The sequence below is a fragment of the Hyla sarda genome, chromosome 1 (genome assembly GCF_029499605.1).
Source record: "Hyla sarda isolate aHylSar1 chromosome 1, aHylSar1.hap1, whole genome shotgun sequence".
Taxonomy (NCBI): Eukaryota; Metazoa; Chordata; class Amphibia; order Anura; family Hylidae; genus Hyla; species Hyla sarda.
Genome location: NC_079189.1, coordinates 364,252,780 through 364,276,489, shown reverse-complemented (window position 1 = coordinate 364,276,489; position 23,710 = coordinate 364,252,780). Strand labels below are relative to the sequence as shown.

General features: G+C 44.2%; 1 protein-coding gene across 3 annotated transcripts in view; it reads right to left on the bottom strand.

The window, feature by feature from the left end:
• The window catches only part of LOC130274696 (tight junction protein ZO-2-like), a 192,671-nt gene that overhangs the window by 63,460 nt on the left and 105,501 nt on the right, over positions 1–23,710 (bottom strand). For all 3 annotated transcript variants that reach the window (XM_056523053.1, XM_056523051.1, XM_056523052.1), the window contains 4 exons: positions 22,597–22,721; positions 17,342–17,444; positions 15,416–16,013; positions 8,671–8,774 (listed from right to left, as the gene is read on the bottom strand). In XM_056523053.1, the coding sequence (XP_056379028.1) occupies positions 8,671–8,774; positions 15,416–16,013; positions 17,342–17,444; positions 22,597–22,721 (930 nt within the window). The remainder of the gene's footprint in view (positions 1–8,670; positions 8,775–15,415; positions 16,014–17,341; positions 17,445–22,596; positions 22,722–23,710) is intronic.

The following is a 23,710-nucleotide window of genomic DNA, read 5'->3' as shown; positions in this document are numbered from 1 at the left end:
TCAACCATCACTAAGGCCCAAAGAACCTGGAGAGCCGCCTAGAAAAGAAGGAACACCACAGCATCCTAGGATAGCGTCCAAGACAAGGAGACTAACCGGACTTGGACCCCAGTGACCCGAGGACTTGGACGAGAGCACTCTGAAGGGACGGGAACAGAGGGGGAAACAAAAGGGAACCCAGCTGGGACTCCAAGGTTCTGGGCACATGAAGGTTACTCCAGAAGACTGTAGTGTCAGTGTAGCGCAACTGACACTGTCAAAAGGGAAGAAAGAACACACCCTTCCAGGGAGATTGCGCTGAGGGAGGAGGAGAGCAATGGTAGGACCCAAACAACAGACTGTGGCTAGACCGACTGTCGCTGAGCCATACATTATTACATAAACTCCTCCAACAGACTTTGTGAGCAGCAGTAGATAACCAAGAAACAGAAAGAGATCCAGGCGGTAATAGTGGGCAATAAGCACACAAGCATAGACAATGAAAAGCTCTGCTGATTGCTCTCAGCAAAAAACGAGGGCCCAGCCAGGTACCTCTATAGTGGGAAGAGAGAGATGGCTCAATCTTTGCCGCAGAAAGTGTTCAGCAAAATAGTCCCCCTAGTGGAGGGGAAAACAAGGGGTGTTCAAGATGAAACTCAGGTAATGACCATGCCAAGCAGGGAGCTCCCCGTAACCCTGTGGAAGGGGGATTGTCAAAGTGCGCCAGGCACTGTAGAAGCAGGGAAACGTCAACCTACAGCAACGGGACATAGTCCCCAGGAACCCTGCGAAAACACATCAAGGTATGGAGGACCAACTTGTGTCCCCAGAGGGATCGGAATGCTGGACACTGGAGCTGGGCAAAGATACAAAGATGTGACTACGAATGCAAGTATGAAGCGCACACACAACCAACAGCGTTGAGAGGGACACCCCATCGGGGTGAAAACCTGGAGCAGATGGGTGTCAGAGCCATCCTGGTCGTTGGCTAAGGCAACAGTGTAGTTGGTTAGAAGGGGGCGGAGTGTAGTTAGCATTCCATATTGATGTCTATGATTAGATATTGCCTATCTTAATATCATGAGGTTCCTCTGAATAGAGTGATATGTAACCTTTTTCTTATGATATTCTAATCTAGTAGCATTTGTTTTATTTTAACAAGTTACTTACTACTCACATGTATTGTTCTACTATATGTAGTCAATTAACAATCTTGTACTGTTTACTATTATCTAATTGATATTCATTTGCATATATCATTGTGTTTATTACTCATTTATGTTTATAATCTTATAACCAATAAATCTGCATACTTTATAATACCTGTGTATTATTGTATATTGCAAAACTACATCCTTAAGCGTTAATTTCATTCAGTCATAAAAAGATCTTGTTGATATCTGAGGAAATAGTCAGACTCAGATGTAAATTGTATTGATTCGCTTTGTCTACAATTCACCAGGTCATAATTTAGAGATTGTTAATAATTTTCATAATTTTTAATTTTTCATAATAAATTTTTATGACCATAATTCATAATTGAGTTATTACCGCACGACAAGGTGCAGAGTGAACTTACCGCATTTTTCGCCCTATAGGACGCACCGGCATATAAGACGCACCCTATTTTAAAGGTGCAAAATCTAGAAATAAAAGATTCTGCACCCAACAGTGATCTTCAACCTGCGGACCTCCAGATGTTGCAAAACTACAACTCCCAGCATGCCCGGACAGCCAACGGCTGGGAGTTGCAGTTTTGCAACATCTGGACGTCCGCAGGTTGAAAACCACTGGATAGGAGGTAGTACTAACATGCCCCCGCCGCTCCGGACCCGTCACCGCTGCCTTGGATGTTGCTCCATCGCTGTTGCCGTGTCCCCGTGACGTCCGGACGTCTTCTCCCCCGGGATCCACACTCTGTCGCCTTCATCACGCCGCTACGCACGCGCTCCTATTGGATGACGGCGTGCGCGACGACGTAATGACGTCGAAGGAGAGCGCAGGGGATCCGGGCACGGAGAAGACACCGAGGAGGCAGGTAAGGTCCCTCCCGGTGTCCTGTAAGCTGTTCGGGACGCCGCGATTTCACCGCGGTGGTCCTGAACAGCCCGACTGAGCAGCCGGGTTAGCGTTATTTTCGCTTCAGACGCGGTGGTCAGCTTTGATCGCCGCGTCTGAAGGGTTAATACAGGGCATCACTGCGATTGATGCGGGTCCCGGCCGCAGGTATTCGCCGTATAAGACGCACCAACTTTCCCCCCCCCCCAGTTTTGGGGAAGAAAAAGTGCGTCTTATACGGCGAAAAATACGGTAGCATAGGTAGGGACACAGACATGGGTACCTCACAATAGTAGTGGGACACCAAGACTGCAGACACAAAAGAAACCACAGACATCCAAAAAGACTGGCAGTATCGAAGACAGGCTCAGCCAGCATCCAAGGGTGTGTCAAAACCTTGCCCCTAGTAGACCAACGTTGACCTTTTAGAATGCTGCTGTTGCTGCAAAGGTCCCTGGAACCTGCTGGAAACTCCCACACCCCATCTCCTAATGGTGCTACACACCAGGAATGCTGTCGCAGACGCAAGAGATGAAGGATGTATGTGGAGCAGGAAACATGCAGACACTGTGACTTACAGGTAGAAAATGTCCAATGAACCCACAGAAAAACACTGTGGAAATACACATGGAAAGCGAGTCACCAGACTTCAGCCGCGGGAGCCACAGGAATGGGGGAGGTGACCTGGTGGATTAAAAACCGTGCAGACAGTCTGACTATCTGGCATAAGGACCATGGCCACACCAGGTTCCGCATACTGAACCACCCACTGAAAGTGAGTTACCAGCCTTCAGACATGAGAGCGACAGGCATGTAGAGAGGGACCTGGTAAAGTAGGGAACCCTGGGAACCAGTATGTGGAGCATTGTATAGGGCCCATGGAGCAACATGGGGTGACTCACTCGGAACTACACCTTGGCAGTACCTGAACTTCTGTGGGAAGTGTATGGTAGTTGACCCGACATAGTAGTAAGCCATGCGGACAACCATCTGGCCGACTGGTATATGATTCCTGAACGCACAGGGTCACTCCTTTGAGTGCGGCCGATCCAACGGGCGACCTGGCGGTGTAGGAGAAGCAGTAGACCAAAGACTGGCTGACTGGCATCAGTCCCGTGTACCTGCAGGGACCCTCATTCAGATTCCTAACACCAGCAGTGAGGTACGGGAAACCTGGCCATGCCCGCGGCAGCCTTGAGATGAGAGACTGATGGCGGCAGAAACCGTGCAGACAACCACTTTGTCGCAGGTGGGAGGGTGGGGAGGCCTAGGAGCCATGGATAGAGCGAGAACAATGCAGAAAATAGGGACGCCAGAGGTCTACCTTAACTGCCTTACTGTAATTTGTCTATAGTAAGTCACCATACAGCCCCAATACAGATATTAAACTGATAAACACAGATATGGCTGACCAAGGCTGTAATAGCAATTGGTTGCCACAAGAGCTCACAAGAAGCAATAGAAATCAAATGTGCAATACAATTATTGGCCACAAGAGGGTGCCAAACGCCACCAAATGAGTGACCAGTGTATTTTTTTTTTTTAAAGACAGAAAGGAAGCATGGTGAGCAAGGCACCCTGCGCGGATTCTGCTCGCACGGTCCCCAAAGAGAGATGGGCTAGAATGCCCACATCATGGGGACACTAAAGAGACACTAAGAAAAAACACATGTGGGCAGCTCCAGGAGCGGCGATAGCTTGGAGCAATGCACTAAGAAACGCCTGCTAAGCCGCCGCACAGCTCTTAGGCCAGGGGACAAGAGTGAGCCAGATAGAAAGAGCTCCCGCCGTGCCGCAGCTCAGGGAGGCCAACGGTGCCGCTCGGACTACAGAGCACCACCGACCCACGCAATGGTGGAGGGGCGGACATAGACAACGATGGAGGCGCACAGCATCATGTCTGCGGGCAAGCACCTGCTGGTCGTAAGAAGGAGCCGTGGAGCGTGCAAACCTGTAGGCTTCCCGGCGTCCCGGTTTGCGCGCTGGCTCAGGGGAAAAAGAAGGGCGGAGCCACATGCCGCCCTAACCCCCGAACCTGGAGAGGAGGCGCTGCCTGGCCTCCCGGATCACGTGTTGGCTCAGAGGGAGAAGGGCAGAGCCATGTGCCGCCATAACGCCCTCACCCAGCGTGTTGCTGACCCCCACAGTGGGGGTAAGGAAAACCAATATAGCTGGCAGAATGGAAGAGTAGGAAGGCTGTTCAGAGGCGAGCCGGGAAGAACACCTGTGGATGAGCAGCTGAAAAAGGGCAGGTGGCTGTCCTCCAGAGGACCTAGTACACCGAAACACAGACCCCCCCCCCCCCCCCCCCACACACACACAACCCTCCCAATAAAGGACAGAGTCCCTTTTTAAAGAGGGGGGGGGGGATATACTCATCTGCGGATGCCATCTTCTTATACTCACTCTGGCGTCTTCAGCCAGCTTATGGCCACGCTGCATAATGCCAGGCAGCCACAGTGAGGTGAGCAGGGGCAGTGGGGCACCCGGACCCAGGGTAAAACCTCAAGGCACTGGCCGTTGGCAAGAACGGATTGACGGACCATACTCTTATGCACCGTGCCCCTTTGTCGGATGTGGGAGATCAGGTAGCGCCATGCTCCTGCGCCCATGCTAGAAAAATAACAAAAAGGAAAAAGAACCTGGTCTGTGAGAGCTAGTGTCCTACTGACACTAGCTAAAACAGATTACCTCACTTGCAGTGGGCAGGTATATCCTGCCAGGGAGGAGCCGACTTTTTTTCCCCAGTGTCAGTGCCTCCTAGTGACAAGAGCATATATCCATTAGTATATGCTAGAGAGCAACCATGAAAAAAATATATATATATATTGTCACTGTATGCATTGTTTTGTTGATGTTATAACTGGTTGCTCATTGCACTGGGTTACATCCCAGTCTATTTTTGTCTCATCTTGCTGCCTTAACCCCTTAACGACAATGGACGTAAATGTACGTCATGGTGACGTGATACTTAATGCACCATGATGTACATTTACGCTCCGCCATGATCGCGAGCACTGGAGCGGTGCTCGCGTCATGCCCGGCAGGTCCCGGCTGCTATCAGCAGCCAGGGACCTGCCGGTAATGGCGGACGTCCACGATCGCGCAGATGTCTGCCATTAACCCCTCAGATGCCGTGATCAATACAGCCGGGGATCCGATCATCCAGCATGGCGGCCGGAGGTCCCCTCACCTGGCTCCGGCCGTCTCCCGGGGTCTTCTGCTCTGGTCTGAGATCGAACAGACCTGAGCAGAAGATCACCGATAATACTGATCAGTGCTATGTCCTATACATAGCACTGAACAGTATTAGCAATCAACTAATTGCTATGAATAGTCCCCTATGGGGACATAAAAAGTGTTAAAAGAAAAAAGTTTAAAAAAAAGTAAAATAAAAAAAGTAAAAAAAAAAAAAAAAAAAAAGTGAAAAATCCCCTCCCCAATAAAAAGGTAAAATGTCCGTTTTTGTCCGTAAAAAGGTAAAATGTCCGTTAAAAAATGTAAAAAGTAAAACCTAAGCAAAAGTCGTACAGATAAAAACTAAAGATCATGGCGCAAAAAATGAGCCCTCATATCGCCCCATATACGGAAAAATGAGAAAGTTATAGGTGGTCAAAATAGGGCAATTTCAAACATACTAATTTTGTTAAAATGGTTTGAGATTTTTTTTAAGCGGTACAAATTATAGAAAAGCATATAACATGGGTATCATTTTAATCATATTGACCCACAGAATAAAGAAAACATGTAAATTTTACCGGAAAGTCTACAGCGTGAAAACAAAACCTTTAAAAAATTGCTAAATTGCGGTTTTCTTTTCAATTTTCCCACATAAATAATATTTGTTTGGTTGCGCCGTACATTTTATGGTAAAATAAGTGATAAGTGATTACAAATTACAATTGGTGATGCAAAAAACAAGCCCTCATATGGGTCTATGGAAGGAAATATAAGAGAGTTATGATTTTTAGAAGGCGAGGAGGAAAAAACAAAAATGCTAAAATAAAATTGGTCTGGTCCTTAAGGCCAAAATGGGCCTGGTCCTTAAGGGGTTAAGATTTAATAAACTAAAAACGGAGCACAATCCACTTGTCCTGGTACAAAAAATAATTTCAACCAAAATAGTATGTAAAGGTCTTTATTAATAGAAACTTAAAGGAGTAGTTCGGCGCGCACTTTTCTTATTTTATCCGGTCCAGGCTGCAAAAAAAAAACAGAAAAAAAAAACAAAAAACACACTTTCTCTTGTCTGCTTACGTGCCCCCGGAGCTCTGGTACAGATGTTTGGTCACCGGGCTGTTTGCTTCTTACTTCCTGTTAGCCCAGCACATCACACTGAGCTTCAGCCTATCACCGGCCGCAGCGATGTCCCGCCTTGGCCGGTGATAGACTGAAGCTCCGTGTGACACGCTGGGCTAACAGGAAAAGCAAACAGCCCGGCGACCGAACACCTGTACCAGAGCTCCGGGGGCACATAGGCAGGCAAGAGAAAGTTTTTTTTTGCAGCCGGGAACGGATAAAATGAGAAAAGTGCGCGCCGGACCACTCCTTTAATAGACAGACCTAAAAATACTTTAACCCTTTAAGAACTGGGCCAATTTTTGTACTTTTGTTTTTTCCTCCTCTCCCTATAATAGCCATTACTCTTATTTTTCTTCCTACAGAACCACATGAGGGCTTGTTTTATGTGGGACCAAATGTACTTTGCAATGACACCTTTCATTTTTCCATAATATATGCTCTGAAAGACGAAATTCTTTTATTTTTTTTTTACGACCACCTCGTGGTCAAACTACCATGTTTTTTTTTTACTTTATTTTTCCACAATTCTTTGGTTTGGTATCTTTTACGTTTACGCCACTGACGTTTGGGTCTGGTATTTTTTACATTTACACCACTGACCAAACAAGATATATAAATGTTATATTTTAATAGTTCAGACTAGGGATCGACTGATATCATTTTTTTAGGGCGTAGCGGCGTCTATGCAGCGTACTAGGCCGGAGCCTGCCCGGAGTGGAGAAGATGACCCCCGGAGAAGAAGGACAGCCCGGACCGGTCCACCCTCCACCCGGAATGCCGCCGGACACTACAGGAAGGATGGATGGCCCGGACCACCCCCATTACGGGTAAGTTTAATTTTTTTTATTGACTCGGAGGGTGGGGGAGGGGCCCGACCGGTATAGCGGTATGGGCAAAAATCCATACCGTGGGAGAAAAAAAAAATGGTATCCGGTTCATACCGGTATACCGCCCAGCACTACGGTGGGGGAGGTGCGGGGGAGGGTCATTATCGGCAAGGTAATTGCCGATACCGATAATGCCCAAAATCGTGATTATCGGCCGAAGATATGGGCCATACCGATAATCGGTCGATCCCTAGTTCAAACGATTACGCACACGGCAGTACCATATATCAATACCATATCAATACCACATATCATGTTTTTTTAATATGGAAAATGGAAGGGGGGCGATTTGAACTTTTGGAAGGGGTTAATGTGTTTTTAAACTTTTATTCCTTTTTTTTTACCAGCTTTGACAGCAGTGATCTATTGGCAGCTGGGGGCCGCTGCTAATAGCTGCGGTGATTGCCGCATGGTGGCTATTAGCAGTGGCCCCCAGCTACTGAAATCAGCTGGGGGTCGACTGGTATGAAGCAGGCTCGAGCCAGGAGCCCACTTCATACACCCTGAGCGCCGCTGTACTTTTCAAATCAGAGGGGTTTGGCGGTCTGGCTCTGCTTCCCCTAAGCAGGGCTAAATTCCTGAAAAATTCACATGCCCGCCACCCAGAACTGCATTTTCTGGGAGACAGAATTTCCACAACCCTGTGATACATTCCACCTTATAGGCTTATAGCAAGCAGTTACACAGAACCTGTTCCTATAAATCTATCTACTAATCTGTACAGCACCTTCTGCTCTATACCACACTGCCCACAAATACAGCAACTTGTTCAATATGAAAGGTCAACTTTAAAACACACACATAGTATTGTATTCCTTTCAGTTAACATCAGTCAGGCATTTTTTTTTTTTTTTTTTTGGTGCCTTAACGGACGTTATTTTTGACGGGGCACAACGGAAAACAAAGGGTCCCGACAGATCCCATTTACTATTATGGAATCCGTCGGGTGCCGTTGTTTTTTTTTTTTACGGGAGTAGCGGGAGGAAAAAACCATAGCATGATGTATTTTTCCTCTAGCTATTCTCCCCGGGTTCCCCCGACGGACGTCACACTGCCGCGTCACAACGGCAGTGTGAAAGAAGCCTTACACAATAATCCATTCTTATGTAGAGCTACAGGTAGCCACACACAGACACTGCCGGAAAAAACAAATGTTGCTAAATCCCTCAAAAACATGCATGCTCAGCATGGCAAAGTGTGCATATATTATCAATAAATAGAAGAGTATATGCTATTCCCAGACAGCTGAAGTTTATCTCCCTTTAGAATAATGAATAAGGCATGTTGACATCCAATGTGCCTGATCCTTCTTTTCCACAACATCAGCTGTAGAGGGAGAGTCATGACACTGTCATACACATTAGACAGCAAGATCATCGAATCGGCAGGTTCATCTTATTTGTAAGACACTTTATCAATAAAGCAGAAAACAAAAAGTATTCACCTTAAGAACAATGTCTCCTTCATGTAAATTGCCATCTCTCATTGCCAGCCCAATCTCGGTCATTTCTTTGATAAATATTTGGCTACCCAGTCGCAAACCATACTCTGTGAGGCAGAAAAGCAATGCAAAAAACATTTCAAGAAATATTCTTTAACAAATACAGGCAACAATATAGGGTCCCAGAGACTTAAAAACAGGCAACACTCCAAAGTGTTAAAGTGAGTAAGATGGTTTGTTTAGTGTCAATGACTTGTGACGGGTAATGACAATCCATTTACAGAGAATCGAAGAAGTTATGGATTTCACAAATTCAGACGAATCAGATTTCTTTAAATTTTTCCGAGTGGCAAAGCATACCTCCACCAGTGATTTGCTCCTGATCTGGGTAGCCACAGGCTGGTGACCGCCTACAGCCAAAGAGAATCCTTTTTTCACCAGGCATGACGGTACTCTATTCCCATATTCCCTGGTGGCGGTACCATGGTAATAATAAGGGGGTTAGCATAGCCTAGGGATATAAGTGGCAATACTCTTCTTACACTCCATGGGCTGGATACTCTGCACCTGACCTATGGAACGTAGGGCCAAATTCCAAACTGTTTTGCAGTCTGATTTATGTGAAACCTACCAAAATAAATCGCATGTTTTGCTGATCACTAGGTTGAATATTTGATCTTAAACTCCTTTTTTTAAGTTTGAAATACCGTGTTATACACCGATAGACTGTTTGTGACCACGCAAAAGCCGCTGCAGTTCAATGATTTAAAGCAGGTGCTTTAAATCATTGAACTGCTGCAGCATCTGCCGGGCCTGAGTCCCACTGCCACTGCCAGATTCCCTCCCGGTACCCGGTTTTATAGTTGCATGTCCCGCTGCCGCCACTGCCCAATTCCCTCCCAGTCCCCAGTTTTATAGTTACATGTGTTCTGGGGACCACGCTCTTTCATGCTTCGGCGGCCTCCTGAGCTGTCACTGTGCGCTGCGCAATGACGAGTGACGTCCTCAACACAACATCACTCGTCAGTCAGTGCGCGGCGCACAGTGACCGCTCAGGATGCCGCCGGAGCATGAAGGACCGCAGTCCCCAGGGCACATGTAACTATAAAACCGGGGAGGGAATAGAGCAGAAGCCACTGCACGGCAGTGATTTCAAGCGCTTGCTTGAAATCATTGAACTGCAGAAGCCGCCAGAAACAGTTTATCGAGGTACACCTGCACACACACGCACCCTCATTTTTCCAAGGATATTTTGGTTAAAAAAATTTTTTTTACTAAAATTTCCTTAGAAAAATTAGGGTGCGTGTTATAGGCCGGTGCGTGGTATACCCCAATAAATACGGTAGGTCTTTTGATTTGGGGCTGAAATAATGCATATAGAATTGGATAAAGAAACCATCTAATTTTTCCTTTAACCCCTTCATGACCCAGCCCATTTTCACCTTCATGACCTGGGCATTTTTTGAAAATCTGACCACTGTCACTTTAAACATTAATAACTTTGGAATGCTTTTACTTATCATTCTGATTCCGAGATTGTTTTTTCGTGACATATTCTACTTTATTTTATCGGTAAAATTTCACTGATATTTGTATCCTTTCTTGGTAAAAAATCTAAAAATTTCATGAAAATTTTGAAAATTTAGCATTTTTCTAACTTTGAAAGTCTCTGCTTGAAAGGAAAATGGATATTCCAAATAAATTACATATTGATTCACAAATACAATATGTCTACTATGTGTTTGCATTAAAAAATTGACAAGTTTTTACTTTTGGAAGACACCAGAGGGCTTCAAAGTTCAGCAGCAATTTTCCAATTTTTCTCAAGATTTTCAAAATCTTAATTTTTCAGGGCCCAGTTCAGGTTGGAAGTGGATTTTAAGGATCTTCATATTAGAAATACCCCATAAATGACCCCATTATAAAAACTGCACCCCCCAAAGTATTCAAAATGACATTCAGTAAGTGTTTTAACCCTTTAGGTGTTTCACAGGAATAGCAGCAAAGTGAAGGAGAAAATTCTAAATCTTCATTTTTTACACTCGCATTTTCTTGTAGACCCAATTTTTTAATTTTTACAAGGGGTAAAAGGAGAGAAATCACCCTAAAATTTGTAACCCAATTTCTCTCGAGTAAGGAAACACCTCATATGCGTATGTAAAATGTTCGGTGGGCGCAGTAGAGGGCTCAGAAGGGAAGGAGCGACAATGGGATTTTGGAGAGTGAGTTTTTCTGAAAGGGTTTTTGGGGGGCAAGTCCCATTTAGGAAGCCCCTATGGTGCCAGAACAGTGGACCCCCCACATGTGACCCCATTTTGGAAACTATACCCCTCATGGAATGTAATAAGGGGTGCAGTGAGCATTTACACCCCACTGGCGTTTGACAGATATTTGAAACGGTGGACTGTGCAAATCAAAAATTTTATTTTTCATTTTCACAGACCACTGTTCCAAAAATATGTCATACACCAGTGGGGTGTAAATGCTCACTGCACCCCTTATTACATTCCGTGAGGGGTGTAGTTTCCAAAATGGGGTCACATATGGATATTTATTGTTTTGCGTTTGTCAGAACTGCTGTAACAATCAGCCACCCCTGTGCAAATCGCCTCAAATGTACATGGTGCACTCTCCCTTCTGGGCCTTGTTGTGCGCCCCCAGAGCACTTTGCGGCCACATATGGGGTATCTCCGTACTCAGGAGAAATTGCGTTACAAATTTAGAGGGTCTTTTTTCCCTTTTACCTCTTGTGAAAATGAAAAGTATAGGGCAACACCAGCATGTCAGTGTAAAAAATTTATTTTTTTACACTAACATGCTGGTGTAGACCCCAACTTCACCTTTTCATAAGGGGTTAAAGAAGAAAAAGCCCCCCAAAATTTGTAAGGCAATTTCTCCCGAGTACGGTGATACCCCATATGTGTCCCAAAACTGTTGCCCTGAAATACGACAGGGCTCCAAAGTGAGAGAGCGCCATGCGCATTTGAGGCCTGAATTAGGGATTTGCATGGGGGGGGACATAGGGGTATTCTACGCCAGTGATTCCCAAACAGGGTGCCTCCAGCTGTTGCAAAACTCCCAGCATGCCTGGACAGTCAATGGCTGTCCGGCAATACTGGGAGTTATTATTTTGCAACAGCTGGAGGCTCCGTTTTGGAAACAGTAGCGTACCAGACGTTTTTCATTTTTTGGGGGGAGGGGGGCTGTGTAGGGGTATGTGTATATGTAGTGTTTTTTACTTTTTATTTTAGGTTAGTGTCAGTGTAGTGTAGTGTTTTTAGGGTACAGTCACATGGGCAGAGGTTCACAGCAAGTTTGCCGCTGGAAGTTTGAGCTGCAGCGCAAAATTTGCGCCATCTCAAACTTGCAGCACTCACTGTAAACCTCCGCCCATGTGAGTGTACCCTGTACATTCACATTGGGGGGAGGGGGCAAACATCCAGCTGTTGCAAACTCCGAGCATGCCCTTTGGCTGTCCGTGCATGCTGGGAGTTGTAGTTTTGCAACAGCTGGAGGAACACTGGTTTGGAAACACTAAGTTAAGTAATAAACTTTCAAGTGTTTTGCAACCAAACTTAGTGTTTCCAAACCAGTGTGCCTCCAGCTGTTGCAAAACTACAACTCCCAGCATGCATGGTCTGTCAGTGCATGCTGGGAGTTATAGTTTTGCAACAATTGCAACAGCTGGAGGCACTGAGGTAGGAAACGGACAATGTTTCCCAACTAGTGTGCCTCCAGATGTTGCAAAACTACAACTCCCAGCATGCCCAGACTGCCAAGGCATGCTGGAAGTTGTAGTTCGGCAATATCTGAAGGATCAGATGTTGCTGAACTACAACTTCCAGCATGCCTGGGCAGTCTGGGCATGCTGGGAGTTGTAGTTTTGCAACATCTGGAGGTCCACAGTTTGGAGACCACTGTATAATGGTCTCCAATCTGTGCTCTTCCAGATGTTAGAGAACTACAACTCCCAGCATGCCTGGACAGACTGAGCATGCTGAGATTTGTAGTTTTGCAACATCTGGAAGAGCACAGATTGGAGACCATTATACAGTGGTCTCCAAACTGTGGACCTCCAGATGTTGCAAAACTACAACTCCCAGCATGCCCAGAAAGCCAAAGGCTGTCTGGGCATGCTGGGAGTTGCAGTTTTGAAACTCTCAGAGGCAGCAGTGAGATCGCTTTACGGCGATCTCACTGCTGCCAATGAAGATGCCGCACTGCTGCCGGAAACTCACCTCCGGGACGCAGCGCAGCCGGGACCGCATGGAGGACGTCTGGACCGCTCGGGACACCGCTCCGACGGGTAAGTGATGCCGGGGGACGGGTCAGGGACACTTAGCAGAGCGGTGTGTGTCCCGATCCCCGTGATCGGAACTCACACACCGCGCTGCTAAGTATTCTGATAGCGAAACGCTGCTATCAGCTAGTCAGATTTGACCAGCTGATAGCAGCGATCGCTGGGGGGGGTGGGGGACGAAACCCCCCGTGGTCGCACGGTAAGATGGCTGGCTATCAGTGATAGCCACCATCTTTCCGGGCGCTGCGGGATGCCGCGAGTAGCGGCAGTAATATCCATGACGTACCTGTATGTCATGGGTCGGGAACACCTTGCCACCCATGACGTACAGGTATGTCATAGGTCGGGAAGGGGTTAATACCTTGGAGACTGAAAAAAATTATACCAAATAAAATTTTCAGACAACATAACATTTTCAGTGAATCATACCTGTTGAAAACCTACATAGTTTTGTTGCATTAACTCCTAAGGGTGGTAAAAAGGTGACTTCAGTGCTCTCACTGCTGCTATTAAGCCACTGGGTACCCCCTAAATGGTGCCCAGCTATTTCTCATTTTCACCATTTCGGAGGGCAGAACCAGAGCTGGACTGTTTGCCCGTAGTAAAAACTGTGCCCCTGCCCCTCTAATAGAGGGTAGGGGATGGAGTGAGAAGGAGCAGCATGTAAAAGCAGAAAATGGTGTCCCTGTGCGGAGGGTAACATTCCACTACAGGAACACAGTTTTTTTTATTACATCGACACTGCGCTAAGTAAGGATTACCACAGATGGCAAATGAAATGAGAAGGGGTTATTGATGCACTGGCTTTGCAAGGTGCTGTGTAAGCAGAACGGAAAGAAACTTCAGAAGAACACAGCAAGTAAGGGGTTACACTAAATACTAAACCGCTGTTGCTGATGACAAGCTAGGGAGGGAGGGGGAGAGGATTACATTCAGGGGGCAGCACTGTGTACATACAGTAGTAGGAACAAAAGGGAAAGCGGCCTAGAACTTGAGTGGTGAAAGATAAGAGGTAAGACTTTATTACCTTTCAAACATAACTTGGCTCCTCAGGAAAAGACAATTTTACAGATTGCAGGTACATAACCCAGGCTTTCTCGCTTTTTTGCACATAGCACTAGTTAACCCCACCCTGAATTCTTGCGTTCTTTCTTGGCCTCTGTGTTTCTAAAGATGGATTTCCCAGACAACAAGCAGTAAACATTGCAGGGAAGGAGACACATTGGAGACACATAGTAGCAAGACTTCAAATCTTCTTTTTGGTACATTAAGTGATTTACAAATATGTTAGACAAGACACAGGCTATTAAAAAGGGAAGCTGTTTGAAATTACAGTCACCGTTGAAAGAGGATCTGTGGCGATCCTAAGGATATTGAGTGTTTTTAATACCATGGGATAGCTTAGGATACCCTGAGTCTACAGGTGTTTATACTTTGATACGCTCACCCACCCCTCTCCTTTTCAGGGAATGGTCAGAGTGGAAGAAACTCAGTTATAATACAGTGCGTGCTGAGGAGACTGGGGGTGTGATTTACACAAAGGGGGCATATTGCACAGTAAGGGGGCATGTATAAAGCTCAGGCATCAGGATTTGAGGTATCATAGGTGATGTATGTCATATCCAGAATCCTGCTTGTGAATTACACTTAGGCTGAAGCAGGGTGTGTAAATCTCACTTTACACATGAATCTTAAAAAGGTAACATATTATACTATATCATATAATAGACTTAAAAAAAAAAAATCACCAAAACATTTTAATATATATGTAATTAAACCACAGGAAATTCCTTAATCTATCCCCTTTGAAATAAATTAACCTGTTATATCGATACAATCAACGCATAGGTTCTTACTAGAAAAGTGTCAAGAAACTCTACAAATAACTATATAAATAATGTATGTTACATGTATCTATGATGATATGCTAATTTTGTTATTGTTTATTGATGAAAAATCATCTACTAATATAGTTGGTATTTCACTCAATTATTCATGCTAAAAGAATTACTACCTGGGATAAAGATCCTGTTAAAGGGGTATTCCGGCTTTAGATACTTTAGGTGATAACATGTCTGATCGCGGGGTGGACCCCCCCTGAAGCACCTGCATTATGTGCAGAGCTGCGTCCCCAGGCTTGGAAACCGAAAGTTTCAGATAGACATGAAGGCAGGGGGCATGACGTCACGTGGGGGAGGTGGGATATGGGTGTGGCGTCATGTCTTCAGTCCCGAAAAAAGCGGACCCCCCGCAATCAGACATCTTATCCCCTATCCTTTGCATAGGGGATAAAATGTCTAAAGCTGGGCCGGAATACCGCCTTTAAAGTGTTATTCTACAAATAATTTATTTTAAACATCAATGCCATAACAAAAAACAAAAAAAAAAAAACTGTTCCTAAACTGTAACATACATCTGCAATGCACTCTTTTTACAGTTTACTCTTACCTTCGTTTTGCCTCTTTTTAGAAAGCAATACATTGATTGGTTTCTCTTGGCCTTTTCGGGCAGATTGCCGGGATGGTTCAGGAGATGGGCTATGAGACTGAAGCCTATCTCTGCTGCGGTGAAGCACTTCCCTTTCATTTCTGTAATCAAGTTGGGATCTCCGATTACTGCCTCGATCTGGACTGTAGTCCCCACTGTATCTACGGTCAAAGGACTCTTCCCTGTCTACACTCCTTCCTTGATCTCGCCTACGCTTCTGTTCCTCACTCATATCGCGGTCAATGCTTCTGCCTTGGCTTCTCTCCCTTCTGTGTTCTCTTTCATCATCCAAATCTCGTTCTCTACTCCTTCCACGAACGTAACCAGGGTCTCTGTCATATGAACGACCTCTTTCTTGCTCCTTACTATAAACTATGTCTGGACTGCATTCTCTACTACGTCGACCATTGCCACTCTGCCAGCTTTCACTGTAACCGCTGTGTGCACTTCTGTTATCAAGATGTTCATCATCCATTATATCAAATGCCCTAGAATGAAGTTCAGGAGAGGGGGCTCGCCTTAATGCTGTTACTTGAACCTTACGGGGTCTTTTCACTACCTGTTTTAAAAGAGGAGAGTGAAGAAAACATTGATTAATTAATGTTATACCAAAAAAAACATTGATTTAGAAATAGATTTCCCAATACAAAAACAGAGGAAAAGTGGGGGCGGCACCACTGGCAAAAAAAGAAACTGCGACACCTTAAAACATCACAACGTCACTCAATATATGACAATTAAAAATCTGAAAAAATATATAGGGGTGCAAAATGGTCAAAAGAAAAATGCAGCAGATGAGCAAGAATAGTAAATAGAAAAATCATCATTGGAACTCATCTAAATAAATCAATTCTTTATTGTATCTATTTAAAACCATTCACACCAGCAAGAGTAAGAGACAGGCAGGCTGTTCCGTGCTCAGCTACGGCTGAAGCGCTCTTTCACTCTTGCCGTTGCGAGCAGTTTTTAATGGATACAATAAAGAACTGATTTTTTCAGGGGAGTGCCAATGATCGTTTTTCTATTTACTATTGCAACAATAGAAAAACATGTGTCCAACATAGAGTAACATCCACATGACTATATGTCTGCTATGATTCATCAACACTACCTTTATTTTTTTTATGTCATGGTTCATACTTGCCATGCTTTTGACAGCTTTGTATGTTACCACTATGTTAGTGTAGATTTTCTCTAGGTAATTTACTTTATTTCCCTACACTTTAACTATACATTAAATAGGTTAACTGAGCACCACTAAGACAGGGACTGATGTATGTGATGACTCTATACAGTGCTGCAGAGTATTAGGTTACTATTTAAACAGTAAATGAATAAAATGAATTAAATTGTGACCCTTGAGAACACAGCCCAAAAGTATTAGGCGGCTTGCCCACTCCATTTATAAAAAAAAATAAAAAAATAAACTAATGGGGCACAGCAACCCAATCTTCACCTTAGTGCTAGTTTGGTAATCAGTTGCAAATGCTTTCCATTTCTCAGGACAATACAGGACATGCACAGTAGACAAGGGTAAGGTTGTTGGGAACAGTGTTATTTAACAACCTTCAAAATAGAGGTCCCTTTGTTATTCCTGAGAAACAAGCCTAAAAGAATGGATTGGATTTTCTGAATGGATTGAAGATTTGTGCTTCAGAGTTCAAAACTAAACTTCAAGGAAAGGAGAAAACCCTTCAGTTGACAAAATACCTCTTTCATAAAGAAAAAAAAATGTGCTTTGAGCTGTTAAGACATTTTCAATTAGTTGATCTTTTTTCACTATAGAAAAAGAAAATCTCAGCAGCGATCAGCAGCAAAAAACGTATTATCTTTAAAAAAAAAAAAAAGAAAAAAAAAAAGAAGAGACATACGTTCAAGAAAACTTACAATCACAGCAGTTTTTCCACACTTTCTTAACTGTTGCACTGCAAATGCATGCAGAACATTATCCATAGGTGTTCCGTTGACCATGACCATTCGATCATTTTCTCTGTAAAAAAATAAATAAATAAAAAACTGAAATATTACTTGTCAGCAGATTTTCAGGGTATAAAGTATGGGCATGGCTGTATAGGACTTTTGATCCTGAATCCCTTCAGTATTTACCAGTGCTTCCACGCACCAATATATCACAGCTACAGCCTATAGGAGTTTATTTACATGGTAAAACAGATTGCCCCGTTATGTGTGAATTCCTGAGGCATTTGGCGCTGCTTGCCCGAAGCAGGGCTAAATGCCTGAAGAATTCACCTGCCCGACATCCGTAACAATTCCCACAGTGACTCACTGTCACTAAGGCTGCTGCGGGATTTTCGGGACTCGCCCCTGACCGCAGCAGCCTCCTGGCTGTGGACAACGAATCTGGTGATTATTCGATAACGGGATTCGTTTATAACGGGATTCGTTGACAACGAATCCAGTTATCTAATTTAATCGATTTTAATTGATTAATCGTTGCAGCTCTAGACCATATAGCACAAAAAAATATTACTAATAACACTGCATTTGGAAATTTGATGCAATTACACTAACTTGTGCTCTGACAGAGTGTAAAACAAGTGCAGTAATCAGTATGTTATCATATATATGAAGTTAAAAGGAAAACTGTTATAGTGCGGGTGAACAGGAGACCGATGCAGGGTCTCAGACTGGTATAACTACCAGCAGTCCGGAGCCCTGATCCCCCAAAAGTCCTCCTCTTCCAGTGCTGACTTGCACTTTGAGGCGAGCCCGCTGGCTTGATTTAAATATTCATAAGAGCTGATCACGTGAGCGCTTGTGCCTACCTTACATGACCGGCGCTTATGAATATTTTAATCTAGCCGGCGGGCCCGCCTCAAAGCACAAGTCAGCGCTGGAAGAGGGGGACCTTCGGGGGATCGGGGCTCCGGACTGCAGGTAGTTATACCAGTCCAAGACCCTGCATCGGTCTTCTGTTCACCCACACTATAACCCGGTGTATCAGGTTACAGTGCGGGTGAACTGGTGCCCGTTTTCCTTTAACCCCCCCCCCATGTCAGCGATTCAGACCGACTATTTTCGGCGGATCCGGGTAATACCGGTGTCCCGGAAAATCAGGGGGATCCGGGGTGTCCAAGACACCCTCGGTCCCCCTGAAGGGATAGGAGTTAGGTGGCAGGGTTGCCACCGCTCCTATCCCTGCTATTGGTCGTCAAGAAGCGACGACCAATAGCAGTTCAGGGCGGGGGTTAAAGTTCGGTTCCCCCGTTCTGCCCACAGATGGTAATCCGGGTATAATGGGGGAACTATAGCGTGACCAGCGGTGGCGATGACGTGCGGCTCCCTGGTGAAGACTATGGAAGCCGGTGAGTAGTTGCCTAGCAACATCTGGGGGGGGCTAAAGTTTGGAGACCACTATACAGTTTGGGCATGCTGGGATTTGAAGGTTTGGAAGATTTAGAGGGCTACAGTTTTGAGATCACTGTGCAGTGGTCTCTAAACTGTGGCCCAACAGATCTTGCAAAACTTCAACTCTCAGCATGCCCACACAGCAGTTTGCTGTCTGGGCATGCTGAGATTTGTATTTTTGCAACATCTGGAGGGCCACAGTTTGGAGATCACTGTGCAGTGGTCTCTAAACTGTAGCCCTCCAGATGTTGCAAAACTGCAAATCCCAGCATGCCCAAACAGCAGTCTTGGAATGCTGGGAGTTGTAGTTGCATACTTCCAGATGTTGCATAACTACATCTCCCAGCATGCCCTTTGGCGATCAGTACATGCTGGGAGTTGTAGTTTTGCAACAGCTGGAGGCACCGTGGCTGGAAAATACTGAGTTAGGTAACAGAACCTAACTGAGGTTTTCCAACCAGTATGCCTCCAGCTGTTGCAAAAGTAGTTTTGCAACAGTTGGAGGTTTGTCCCCCCATGTGAATGTACAGGGTACATTCACACGGGCAGGTTTACAGTAAGTTCAAGTTTGAGCTGCGGCAAATTTTCTGCCGCGGCGCAAACTCCTAGCGGGAAACTCACTGTAAACCTGTCAGTGAGAATTTACCCTACACTACACTACACTAACACATAATAAAGGGTAAAACACTACATATACACCCCCTTACACTGTTCCCCCCCCCCCAATAAAAATAAAAAACATATCGTACGGCAATGTTTCCAAAACAGAGCCTCTAGCTGTTGCAAAACAACAACTCTCAGCATTTCTGGACAGCCACTGACTGTCCAGGCATGCTGGGAGTTTAGCAACAGCTGGAGGCACCCTGTTTGGGAATCACTGGTGTAGAATATCCCTACGTCCACCCCTATGCAATCCCTATTTTAGTCCTCAAATGCACATGGTGCTCTCTCACTTTGGAGCCCTGTCGTATTTCAAGAAAACAGTTAAGGGCCACATATGGGGTATTTCCGTACTCGGGAGAAATTGAGTTACAAATTTTGGGGCACTTTTTCTCCTTTTACCCCTTATGAAAAGGAAAAGTTGGGGTCTACATCAGCCGGTTAGTGTAAAAAAAAAAATTTTTTTTTTACACTAACATGCTGGTGTTGCCCCATACTTTTTATTTTCACAAGAGGTAAAAGGAAAAAAAGACCCCCAAAATTTGTAACATAATTTTCTCCCAAGTACGGAAATACCACATATGTGGATGTAAAATGCTCTGCGGACGCACAACAAGGGTCAGGAGTGAGAGCGCACTATGTACATTTGAGGCCTAAATTGGTGATATGCACAGGGGTGGCCAATATTACAGCGGTTCTGACATAAACGCAAAAAAATAAATACTCACATGTGATCCCATTTTGGAAAATACACCCCTTACGGAACATAACAAGGGGTATAGTGAGCCTGAACACCCCACAGCTGTTTAAGGAATTTTCGTAAAAAGTTGGATGGGAAAATGAAAATAAAATAAAAATTGTAATCCCATTTCTTCTGAATAACAACATATCCCATAAGTGGATGTAAAGTGCTCTGCGGGCGAACTACAATGCTCAGAAGAGAAGGAGCGTCACTGGGATTTTGAAGAGAAAATTTGTCCTGAATTGAAGGCCACGTGTGTTTACAAAGCCACCATAGTGCCAGAACAATGGACCCCCCCCCCCACATGTGACCCCATTTTGGAAACTACACCCCTCACGGAATGTAATAAGGGGTGCAGTGAGCATTTACGCCCCACAGGTGTCTGACAGATTTTTGGAACATTGGTCCGTGAAAATGAAAAATGTAATTTTTCATTTGCACAGCCCACTGTTCCAAAGATCTATCAAACGGCAGTGGGGTGTAAATGCTCACTGTACCCCTTATTAAATTCTGTGAGGGGTGTAGTTTCCAAAATGGGGTCACATGTGGGGGGGGGGTCCACTGTTCTGGCACCACGGGGGGGCTTTGTAAATGCACAAGGCTCCCGACTTCTATTCCAACCAAATTCTCTCTCCATAAGCTCAATGGCGCTCCTCTTCTAAGCATTGTAGTGCGCCAGCAGAGCACTTGACGTCCACACATGGGGTATTTCCATACTCAGAAGAAATGGGGTTACAAATTTTGGGGGGCATTTTCTCCTATTACCCCTTGAAGAAATGTTAAATTTGGGGGAAAAAAATGCATTTTAGAGAAAAAAAATAAAAAATTCATTTACACATCCAAATTTAACTAAAAGTCGTCAAACACCTGTGGGGTGTTAAGGCTCACTGGACCCCTTGTTACATTCCTTGAGGGGTGTAGTTTCCAAAACAGTATGCCGTGTTTTTTTTATTTTATTTTTTTGCCGTTCTGACACCATAGGGGCTTCCTAAATGTGACATGCCCCAAAAAACATTTTCAGCAAAATTTGCTTTCCAAAATCCAAATGTGACTCCTTCTCTTCTGAGCATTGTAGTGTGCCAGCAGTGCACTTGATGTCCACACATGGGGTATTTCCATACTCAGAAGAGATGGGGGTTACAAATTTTGGGGACATTTTCTCCTATTTGGGGTGAAAAAAACTGTATTTTAGTGAAAAAAATATTAATTTACACGCCCAATTTTTATGAAAAAGTCGTCAAACACCTGTGGGGTGTTAAGGCTCACTGGACCCCTTGTGATGTTCCCTGAGGGGTGTAGTTTCCAAAAAATAGTATGCCATGTGGGGGTTTTCTTGCTGTTCTGGCACCATAGGGGCTTCCTAAATGTGACATGCGCCCCAAAAACCATTTCAGAAAAACTCACTCTCCAAAATCCCATTGTCACTCCTTCCCTTCTGAGCCCTCTAGTGCACCCACAGAACACTTCACATACACATGAGATTCTCAAGAGAAATTGGGTTACAAATTTTGGGGAAGATTTTTCTTCTTTTACCCCTTGTAAAAATTCTAAAATTGGGTCTATAAGAACATGCCAGTGTAAAAAATTAAGATTTAGAATTTTCTCCTTCACTTTGCTGCTATTCCTGTGAAACACCTAAACGGTTAACACACTTACTGAATGTCATTTTGAATATTTAGAGGGGTGCCGTTTTTATAATGGGGTCATTTGTGGGGTATTTCTAATATGAAGGGCCCTCAAATCCACTTCAAAAATTCTGATTTTGAAAATGTTGTGAAAAATTGGAAATTGCTGCTATACTTTGAAGCCCTCCGATGTCTTCCAAAAGTAAAAACATGTCAACTTTATGATGCAAACATAAAAGTAGATATATTGTATATGCGAATCAATATATAATTTATTTTGGATGTCCATTTTCCTTATAAGCAAAGAGTTTGAAAGTTTAAATTTTTCATAAAGTTTTGGAATTTCTCACCAAGAAACTATGCAAGTATCGACGAAATTTTACCACTAACAAAGTAGAATATGTCATGAAAAAACAAATCTCAAAATCAGAATGAAAAGTAAAAGCATTCCAGAGTCATTAATGCTTAAAGTGACAGTGGTCAGATTGCAAAAAAAAAAAAAAAAAAAAAAAGGCCTTTGGATAGGGGATAAGATGTCTAGGGGCAGAGTACCCCTTTAAGGGGATAATGGCAGTGGGGTTTTGACAATGGCACTGCATGGTCAAAAAACCATGTCGTGTAAAAATGCCCTTAAATTTTAAGGAATGGTTTTCTTTAAATTAATGAAAAGCAGAAAAAGTAGGTGGTGATATTCCTACAATTAACCCAATTTAACCAGGTTTCCCCATTTACAATTTAGTACTTACTGTAGGATGCCATCAGCCGGACCACCAGGAAGAACATCAGAAATGACAATGGAAGGTTCCCCATTTTCAAAATGCGGATTATCTTTTCCTCCAGACACTGCTATGCCAAAACCTTTTTTGCTATCCTGGAAAGCAGAAATGTACACCGTTTAATTCCAGGCTTTTGTTTCAAAACAGACTCCCACCAATTGCTAGAACGAGCCAGGAGAAGCAAAAGTTCTTCTCTACCCCTCTTGCTGTTTAGTGCATAAGACAGGCTTCCGTAGACATACTTTCCACCATGGGGGAGATTTATCAAAACCTGTGCAGAGGCAAAGTTGCCCAGTTGCCCATAGCAACCAATCAGCTTTCTTCTTACATTCTTATGAGTGTTCCATGGATGTGGAGCAGAAAAAAATAAATAAATAAGTGAAGTTCGGCGCCAAACAGCTCAGACACAAGGAAAGTGGTGTAGGTTAAGAATAAGTCCTTCATTCCAATGAGCCTTAAAACAAACGCGTTTCAGGTCTGTGACTCTTTTTCAATGTACAACAGGCATAATATTTTTTTTCTGCTCCACATCCGTGGAACACTCGTCTGGATACTGCACCCCTTGGCCAGGAAGCTCCTGGATCCAAAGTACCGGTCGGCTGCACCGCATTAGCGCAGCAAACGCTGTTGAGGTAGTTGTGTCCATATACACAACTACAAAACCTTTTCATTCACCGTAATTTAATTCATGTCACCACATTTTGCTTAATATACTGCCCCATGAGAAGGTCTGCTGCTTTTGTTTTGCCTTAGTACTACATTCTTACATTCTTAACAAGGCCTCTGAAAAATGAAAGAAGCTGATTGGTTGCTATGGGCAACTGCGCCTCTGCACAAGTTTTGATAAATCTCCCCCTCGTGTCCACGTTGTACAACGAGTCATGGAGGAAAGTGTTAAGCAGAGCGCTTCTGCCAACTCATTCTAGCAACTGGTGGGGGTCTGTACACCCAGACCCAAATAAATCAAAACTTTTTCAAGTATATACATGGACACCATTGAAAAAAAAACCAGTCTTTTATACTTTGTTTGTACTTACTATGGTACAAAAACACTTTCCCCCAAAGATCTTTATTTAATAATTTT